The 9,759-nt window shown below is 43.3% G+C and overlaps 1 protein-coding gene and 1 long non-coding RNA gene across 3 annotated transcripts in view; one reads left to right on the top strand and one right to left on the bottom strand.

The window, feature by feature from the left end:
* SLC35F5 (solute carrier family 35 member F5) overlaps positions 1-4,491 on the bottom strand; it is a 65,239-nt gene extending 60,748 nt beyond the window's left edge. Inside the window, exons 1-2 of the mRNA XM_025197561.1 lie at positions 4,391-4,491; positions 1,012-1,021 (exon numbers count right to left, since the gene is read on the bottom strand). Of these exons, the coding sequence (XP_025053346.1) occupies positions 1,012-1,021; positions 4,391-4,477 (97 nt within the window). The 5' untranslated portion in view covers positions 4,478-4,491. The remainder of the gene's footprint in view (positions 1-1,011; positions 1,022-4,390) is intronic.
* On the top strand, positions 2,526-4,647 carry LOC106721878. Of its 2 annotated transcripts, none has more exons than XR_003092760.1 (3): positions 2,526-3,045; positions 4,393-4,503; positions 4,572-4,647. It is a non-coding gene; the product is annotated as an uncharacterized LOC106721878 (long non-coding RNA). The 2 variants fall into 2 exon arrangements; XR_001357596.2 differs by lacking the exon at positions 4,572-4,647 and having other exon boundaries at positions 2,526-2,818; positions 2,912-3,045; positions 4,393-4,492.
* The last annotated feature ends 5,112 nt before the right edge of the window (positions 4,648-9,759 follow it).

Genomic DNA, 9,759 nt, shown 5'->3' with positions numbered 1-9,759 from the left:
AGAGGGAACCGGGCCCCGCGGGGGGGGGGGGGGGCAGGGGGAGGGAAGGAGGCATGACCTGGCTCCAACCCAGCCCTGTGGTGAAAAGAGGGCATGGCCTGGCTCTGCCCTGACTCAATGGGAGAAAGGGGTCATGACCTGTGTGGCAGGGTGCTTAGTGTACCTGCCACTTAAAGAGGAGAGACAGCCTGAAAAGTAGCATGCAGGTGCCAAGGGGGGTGCTAATGAGACCCACATCTGACTAGGAGTGGGCTGGGCTTAGACAGGATATAAGCCCAGACCCTGAGTTGAGCAGGCAATAAGATCCTGGAGGCTGCCAAGGGAACATCTCCCAAGCAGGATGGTTGCAGCTCCAGAATGCCAACACAGAGAGTACAGCCAGCAGCAGTCTGGAGGCCTGGGAAGGAACAAAAGGGTGGAGGAGGTCCCTAGGGACCCAGCTAGGGGGCTGGAGCCCAGAGAGGGGCTGAGTGAGAGATCAAGGGGTCTGAGTGTGGGACCAGTGGGGTCCAGGACCCCAGAGAGGATCTACGTGAGGAACCAAAGGGTCTGAGGGTCCAGAGAGTGGCTGAGTGAGGGGCCAGGGGGTCTGAGAGCCCAAGGGGCTGAGAGTGTAGAGAGCGAACATCAGAAAGTGATGACACCTACAAGGCATGGGTTGTGGTGCAGGGATGGCTGGAGCTCTGCAATCAGCCCATAAGGCAATGACCATAGGAACCTGTTGGTCATTAGAGTGGCAGTAATTTGGGAAGCTCTGGGGCAGCCTCCCTTAGATATAAGGTGAATACCCCAAGGTGTGGTGGGTGAATGAAGGGGTGACTGTCCACAGACACCAGAGTGAGTAAGGGCTGAAGGGACCCAGGGGTTTCATGGCCACCCCTAGAGATGATCCCGTTACAGCGGGGTCTCATGGGGGGAAAGGGGACTTTGCCCGGCTCCAAGGGGAAAAGGAGGCACAGCCCAGCTTTGTGACGGTTGGGGGAAAAGGGAGCATGGCTTGGCTTCAACTTGGTGCATGGGGCTTTGGAAATTTGGCAGAGGGGAGGATAATCATATCCAATTGCCATGACTCCCCCGCCAGCAAATTTCCTGTCCTGTGGGTTGCCTGGTGGGCCAGATGTGATGGCTCCATGGTCTGCATTTGGCCCAGAGGCCAGAGGTTGAGCACCCTTGGTGTACATAGTCTTTTCAATGTAATACCTTGAATTTATTTCCTTTGAACAAAATAAAACTACTACTTAGGAGAAAAAACAAACAAACTATGCTTATAAGAATATTTTAATCTCAGTTAATTGTCACTCTTGCACCTGATCCTTCATTTCCTACTCAATGGATACGTCTACCCAAGATGCTAAATGTACAGTAGCCTAATTCTACTGTGCAGTAGTGTGCAGGGCAAAACTCATGCTAATACGCTACTGTATAGTAGTATTAGGCTACTGCCCAGTTACTGACACTAAAAAGCTGTGTGCCAGCACCACTGCACAGTAGCACCAGTTACTGCTCATTGATTTAGTACTTGGTTATCCAAGTCCTAAACTTAATGTGCAGTAACTATGGCACATTAATGAATATGTAGACACACCCAGTTATATCTATTTTGTATTACAAAGCCCCCATGGGGACCAGACAAGATTATAAGAACTTCATTGTATTGAAGTGCTGTAGCACACAAAGTAAGAGACGGTTCCTGAAGAGTTTACAGTTTAAAATATATAAATCAGTATAACAATTATGATCTTGATTTCATCTAGCTTTTCCTTTATGCATAGTATAAAATCTAAATGTATGCCTCTGACATCATACCATATATATTTAGATTTTATATTACATATAAAGGAAAAGCTAGATGAAATCAAGATCATAATTATATGTACCCACACACACACACATCGCTATAATCTTGATTTCACTTGATATAAATGTGCAAGTGAACAGTTCTTTGTGCATCAGCCCTTACTGTCTTTTTCTTCACACACCCAAATTACCAAAACTGGCTTGTCTAGAATTTTCACCCGAAATGTTGATTGTTCAAAACTTTGAAAGCACATTATAGGTAGAAGTGAATTTCTTGATCCAGTCTATGGAAAGTTGCCAGCTATTGAAATAGTGAGGGTCTTTTTTGTGAAATTGTGAGGACTTAAAGCAGTATAAAATGTACTGCCAAAAACATGCATTCTATTTAATCACATTTTTTTCACCAGTTGTCCTTATCCCTGCTAAGTATGTTTCCAAAAAGATAAACTGAGGCTCAGAAACTTGCATGACTCTCCAAAGGTCAGTCCAGCTGGTGAGTAGCAAAATTTGGAATAGAGCTGAGGAATTATGACTCAGTCCTCTGGTGGAAGCACTAGATGTACTACTTATTAATAGTGCTGCCTAATAATATCTTTACTGAGCTGCATATTTTATACTTATCACAGATAATATCTATTAAAACAGGATGACTCTTTCAACTATATCAAAATCAAGCTACATGCTCTGCAGGAGTAAATCTAGGGGCCAGATGTTCAGCTGCACTCTAGTAGCCTTTGTAGAGCTGTTTTAAAGCTGACATAGCTGTATACCAGTAGCAGTGAATAGTCATCAGGAAGGGAGAGTGGGTTGCACACTCACTCTTCCCATTCTGCTTGGACAGCTCCCAAAGTGAGCGGCGCTGGCAGATGAGGCGGTATGGCCAGGCATCTGGAGTTGCACTCATTTAGTGTATTTTTTTCTGCTTACTTATGAAATGCAAGCCACAAATTAAAGCTGTCTCTCTTATGGCTGGAACCCCACTGGAGGCATCAGTTCACATGCCACGTGTGCTTCCTCAGATGTGAGTTCCCCTGTCAGAGTTTCACAAGGGTATGCAATTTGCACCTCACTGCACCTGGAATCAGTCACACTTTTCAACGTCTTGTTTTAAAAGGAATCTAGATGAGATGCATGCAAACAGTAGAAACCACAGCTTTCCAAGCCACAGTGCTAAACATTTCTTCTTCAGAGGACAAGGTACCTGTGCTCGGTGGTTCTTAAGGCATTTGGAGAAAATGGGTCAATGTGGTAAGAAGCCCGTAATTTTTTCTAAAAGGGTAATTTTTGTGTGTGTGTATATTTAGTGCCTGATACACTTAGTTGCTTCCCATTGCAAAATCACTTGGATTCTTATGCTTAATGTGCACTAACTGCTGCTTGAATGCTTCATTTCTTCTTTTATTAAAATGATTTTGTGTTTATCTGAGTATGAATTAAAGAGTGGGGACTATCATTCTTTAGAGTTATGAAACGGCCGCCTTTTCTATACTACATTTTTGTGTACTACATGGGAATAACATGTTATTGCACTCTATAAAATCAACTACAAAAACAATACAGAGTCCCATGTGCAACCAAGTGAAAGGATTTCTGTCTTACAGTGATAGTTAGGTTTTATGAGTGGAAGCACCTTCACGAATATAAGTTTTAGAAACTTGGCTGACAAACGTTTTAATGAGCAAAATTACAAATTAGGTTCCATTCCTGTTGGTTCTCTTCAAGAGTGAGTTCTGAAGTTTACTTCAAAGGATTTGAATCAAACCCTGCAAGTGAATTTACTCCTATACACAGGCCTCATACGGGTCTTATGCAAAGCAATCCATTTCACCCAGTTTGAAAGAGGCTCCCACTGTCTTCAGCTGCTTTTTACATCAGGTCCTTGAAGGGCAAGATGGTAGAAAACACGGAAGAAAATGTATATCAAAGATGCAATTGTTAAAGCTTCAGTCTTGATCAAATAATTTATTTTAAGGCTTGCAGCAGGAAGGGGTGGTGTGTTCAGCCTGTACCAGACATGATATAAGACCCAGTGCAGCAATGTGCTTAAGCATGCAAATATTTCTACTTCTATACAGTAAAGTAGTTAAGTATGTGTTTATATTCAACTGGACTATTGGTCCCAATGGAAAAGGAGGGGGGAAGAAGAAAAATCTGTGGTCTATTGTAAATATCTTCCAAAGTTCTCAGATTGTACTCTGGCTTAAATTGCATATAGGTTATCTATTTTGCATATAGGTTATCTATTTTGCTTTACACTATGAAATGGGGAAGGAGGGGGGAAATCACTGCTCTTTTAAAAAAATATATAACTAAAGCTCATTAGTCTTTAAACTACCAGTATACAAGGAAAAATGTTTCACTGTGAACATATTAGAAGCAGAGACTTCATGTGTTTTTGGCTATGTAGATTTTTCTGAAGCATCAGTCTTCATAACCGTAGAAGGTGAGAGTAGGATCTCAAGTTTTTCTACTGTGCTCTATGTTACTGAATATTCCTAACAAATATTAGCCAGTGGCATTATTTTAAATTTGCAGGACAAATTTGCTTTTTTTCTCTTGTCACTTATCTGAGTTTCCTCACACTTTTATTTACAGTATGTATGGGAACATCAATACCTGAGAGACTCAAGCACTGAAATGTCCCTTCAGGCGCTGTGATATACAACAAGACATCCATCATTTTAAGCAAACTGCCTTCGTAGCAAGGTGAGATAGATGAGACAAAGGGAAAATGCTGTGACCCAACATCACCAAAATCTATTTCTTCCTTCCAGAATTATTTGCCACCTCTGCAATCAAACATGCAGATCTCAGATCAGCCTCATCAGTCATCTTTGGACTCATGGATGACTTCCCTATTTACTGGAAGACTGCCATCCTTGTATTGAGGGACTGCCAGTGATAACAACATAAGAGAAACAAGTATTTTAATTGGTAATGGAATTTCTAAACATGAGAATGTAACTATACTGCTGTCACTCAATTATTTTCAGTATGTAAATGATGTTGATGATACTTCAACTATTTAAAATAAAAACCCTTTTAAAAGTCAAGTGAAAGCTCTATACGAAAAATGAGTAGAAAAGCAAATATTCATGATTTACCAAGCAACATACACAAACTGCAGTCTATGGGAATGAGCATGAGATGGGACTATCTGCATCCCTTGCCCACATTGGTGAGCAGTCAGTTAGCATGTGACTTCCATGAGTAGTCGCATTTTTAGATAATAATATTATATTTATGGGAACAGCTGCTCACTCTTTTGAGGAAGGCAGCCAAAATATGTTCCTCCAGATCAGAGGTAGGCAATTATTTGCAGCTGCAGGAGAGAATGATCCTGGGTCAGAGGCAGGTGGATAGGTGGGTGCTAAGCCCCAGCTGTTGCTGCTGCTTGTCTCCACAGTGGCATGGGGGAAGCTTCCCCAGCCAATATTCATCCCCATAGCAATGTAGGAAGAATGCCCACAGGAGCCCAAAGTCTGCTGCTGCTGAATTCAGCCAAAGCCCCATGTCTTTGGGAGCTGAATCTGGCCTATGGGCTGTAGGTTGCTGACCCCTGTTCCAGATTACTCCAATTTTATTTCTGTTGTTTATGCTATGTAGTACTTGTATAGTACCTATAGACGCTGTTTATAGACTAAAGATTGCATAGCTTGCATAGGGCTGGTATGGGAGGGCAGCATTTGACCTCAGATATTTCTGTAGGAAAGATTTTGATGCCTTTACTTATGCTGAGGAACACTATACTTTATGAGGAATCCTATTGATTTCATTGACAGTATTTCTGAATAAGGTGCTACTCCAAATGAAACAAAATCAGTCTTTATTACGTCACCCCCGATGTAGGTGCGTGATTTTTCAAGGTGGCTTAAGCATTGTCTTAAACACGAGAAGATGTGATAGAGCAGCATGAGCAGAGGCTGTGAGGAGGTAGGGCTGCAGCTCTGTATCTGAGCCTGAGTCAGGGCCAAAGATGGAGCTGCAGCAGCTGTCTTCATCCTCCCTCTTGTATTCAAATCCAAGATGAATCCACGTGGAATGGCAAAAAATCCCTTGTCTTGGATTTGAGTAAATGTGATAACCTTGGAAGGGATGGGGGCTTGGGCTGATATAATCACTCCTAAATAACAGTGTAGACATATCCAATAACATTTTACAGCATTTAATAAATTTCATTGGGCTTTTTATCATTGTCAACTTGAACTGAAGGACCTAGATTGTAGACACTGAGAATCCAGTTCAACATTTATCCCCAGTTGTGGTAGATTTTCTAGTGTAGAGAAATATAGCAAAGGTATTTCCATTTGCCTTCTCATCATTATACCAAGGTTGCCATTTAAAACCCAAGGCACTCCCCCTGTGACCTCTTCTATCTCTGGTCACCCCATTCAGGCATTGGCCCCTCAGCCTGAGCTCTACCTGTGCTTGGACACTGACCCCTGGGTCTAGGCACAGGCCCCTCTAGGGCTCCTCCTGCTTCCAGTCCTAGGCCAACCACTCTTCAGGGCCCTTGTTCACGCCCATCCCAGTTGAGCCATCCTTCAGGCCACCTATTACTCTGGGTTGAATCCCTCTCAGCGTTAATCCAGCTCACTCCTCCTGGCCCTTTGCAAGGCTCAAAACCCAGAGTTCCCCAGGCATCCTGCTATGTAGTCTCCTTCTCCCCTACAGCCACAACCTGGTCTTTCAGTGTAACACAAACCGCAAATAGCAACAGAAACAAAAACACACAACTGATCCCCCCAGATGCCACACCTATACAACTCCTTGTGCTATGAGGAGCTAAGTCAGTCTGAGCCTTGGGCTCCTGGCTCCACCTGACCTGGCATGTTGTTAATAAGGCCCAGGTTCTGCTCATCCCTTATCATCAGCCAAGTGTTCTGCTGCCTGCAACTTGCAGGTTGAGTCCTGCAGCCCTCATAGCTGGACTCCTTCTAGGCTGCATTTGCTTTGTGACTCTGTTGTTCCTTCCTCCAAGAAACAGGGAAGGGGGTCCCCTGTTACATGCTGGTGGTAACTTTATACATCAACAAGGGTGTATTTGCTATGAGCAATCACAGGGTGGCAGCATAGAGATGAAAGCAGTACACAATGAATTTAAATAAAAATGTGATGGCTTTAGTGGGAATTTGGTGGCACATAGGATTTGTGATGGACCTCAACATGGGGTTCAGTTTATCCTTTTGATAGGGTAGTTTGTTATGTTTAATGCTTTGAAGATGTACCTGCTTAAAGTATTGTTTATATTTAGCCTTATTTAATCATTGCTTCAGTTTTGTTTTTATTAAGTTTTTATTTTTATCACTGAAAGAAGTTTTTTTAACATAACGTAACAATGGCCTTGTTATCAGCTCCAGTTAACTGAACTTGGCACTAACTGGCTGATTCAGAGGGATAAAAGGATTGGATATATTAATGAAAGGTGATAAGGGAGACCAATGGACAATGCCCAAAGTAAGATACCCAGAAAAAGGCCAAATTAAGAGGTGTACTTTTGATGGGTCTGATAGACAAAGGAATATGCTGATAGGATAAAAGATGAACAGTATGCTGACCGCAGAGAATATAAAAGGGGGCAGCAAGAAAATTCATCATCATTGTCATAAATATAGCCTTCTACACCTGTCTGGACTGTCCCGGCCCATGATGTACCCTTTGCTTCCAGGAACTGAGTGGTTGTCTTTTTTGCTGAGCAAAGTAAGATCTGGGATTGGGTGAGATTATTGTACTGAATGTTTCTCTCTCTCTGAATATAGAAACTGCCAAGATAATACTTGTTGTATTAATACAGTTAGAGTTTGATATTAAGGCACTGAATTGTCTGCATTCATATTTCGCATTCCTTTTAAGGGTTAATTGTGCTTTAACACAATTGTGGTGCTAACATTTTGTAATGACAAGATTGTTGTTGTCTCATTTTTGCATTCCTAGTTTGTTGTCTTTTTAAATCTGTGGTTAACCCACTGATATAGAAAATTTAATTTCCATAGCGATTCTAAACCTGAGCCCGTTGTGTTTGATCATACCAAAGGTAGCCCTGAGAAAGCATCACTGTTTTATACCGATAACTGCTTTAAGCTAAATGCCTTTTCTCTGCCTGCTGCTATATTTAGCTATACCAGGATTGACTAGTCATTAGCATTTTGCTTTTTATTCTTCCTGGAAAAATCAGCAAATGTCAAATAAATATCATGGATGCAAGACTAAGCGAACCTAGCGCAGTTCTGACTTATGCAATTTTCCAGTTAACAGTGTATTACTAGAAAGTGTCCTTAGTTTCTAACAAAAAAATTCAGAATGGAATCTTAGGTGGTGTTATGCTGTAATATTTTTTCCTGCTACCAATAAGGGCCAAATTTGCAAGGGATATTCACTTTGTTCAGGACAGGGTAGGGTCTTAGCACATTCACCACTAAATTCATAGATTCATAGATTATAGAGTCGGAAAGGACCCAATGGATCATCATATCTGATGCCCTGCCCCTGGCAGGAAAGAGGACTGAGGTCAGACAATCCCAGCCATGTGATTGCCAAGCTTCCTCTTGAAGACCTCCAAGTTAGGAGACAGCACCACCTCTCTTGGAAGCCCATTCCAGACTCTGGCCACCCTTATTGTAAAAAATTTCTTCCTAATGTCTAACTTAAATCTACTCTCCACTAGTTTGCACCCATTATTCCTAGTTACTCCCTGGGGTGCTCTGGAAAACAGGGCCTCCCCAATTCCCTGCTGTCCTCCCCTGATAAACTTATAGGCGGCTACAAGGTCTCCCCTCAGCTGTCTTTTGTAAAGGCTGAAGAGATCTAGATCCCTCAACCTCTCCTCATAGGGTCTTTCCCAGAGACCACTGATCATGTGAGTGGCCCTCCTCTGAACCCTCTCCAGATTCTCTGTGTCCCTCGTGAAGTGCGGTGCCTAAAACAGGACACAGTACTTCAACTGAGGCCTGACCAATGACATATAGAGGGGGAGCATCACCTCTCTCGATCTGTTGGTCATGCATCCGCTAATGCACGATTAGGTCCGATTGGCTTTGTTGATGGCCTCATTACATTGCTGGCTCATGTTCATCTTGGAGTCAACTATGACTCCAAGATCTCCCTCAGCCTCTGAGCTGCTGAGGAGGTCATCCCACAACCTGTAGGTGTGCAGAGGATTCCTCCTTCCCAGGTGGAGTACCTTACATTTATCTTTGTTGAATCGCATCCTATTTCATTCCGCCCACTGATCCAACCTGTCCAGGTTGGCCTGTATCTGCTCCCTGTCCTCTGGTGTAGTAACTTTGACCCATAACTTGGTGTCATCAGCAAACTTAGAGAGGGTGCTCTCCTCACCCTCATCCAAATTACTGATAAAGATATTAAATAACACCAGTCCAAGGACCGAACCCTGCGGGACACCACTGCCCACCTCCTTCCAGGCTGAGAATGACCCATCCATCACCACTCTCTGTGTGCGGTCACTAAACCAGTTGACACCTACACAGTCAGGTGGGTGACAAACTCCACAGCTCGTTAGCTTCCCTATAAGAGTAGGATGCAAAACTGTGTTGAAGGGCTTCCTAAAATCCAGGTAGATGACATTGGCCTCCGCTCCTGTGTCAAGGCAGTGTGTTACCTGGTCATAAAAGGCTATAAGGTTTGTCCAGACAGGATCTACCTGTGATGAACCCATGCTGGTTTTCTTTCAGCATCATTTCCCCTGCTGGGCCTTCAAAAATAAGCTCTTTAATGATTTTTTCCAGTGTTTTCCCAAGGATAGAGGTAAGACTGGCTGGCCTAAAGTTACCTGGCTCATCCCTTCTCCCCCTCTTAAAAATGACCACCACGTTGGCCCTTTTCCAGTCCTCAGGGACCTGGCTGGAGCACTATGAGTGCTCAAACAGCCGTGCCAGCGGCTCAGCTATGACACTGGCCAATTCCTTCAGCACCTGTGAGATGGGCCAACTAGGACCATCCCCA

The sequence above is a fragment of the Alligator sinensis genome, unplaced genomic scaffold (assembly GCF_000455745.1).
Source record: "Alligator sinensis unplaced genomic scaffold, ASM45574v1 scaffold277_1, whole genome shotgun sequence".
NCBI lineage: Eukaryota > Metazoa > Chordata > Crocodylia > Alligatoridae > Alligator > Alligator sinensis.
Note: the sequence above shows the minus strand (reverse complement) of the source record. Positions and strands in the feature narration are given on the sequence as shown.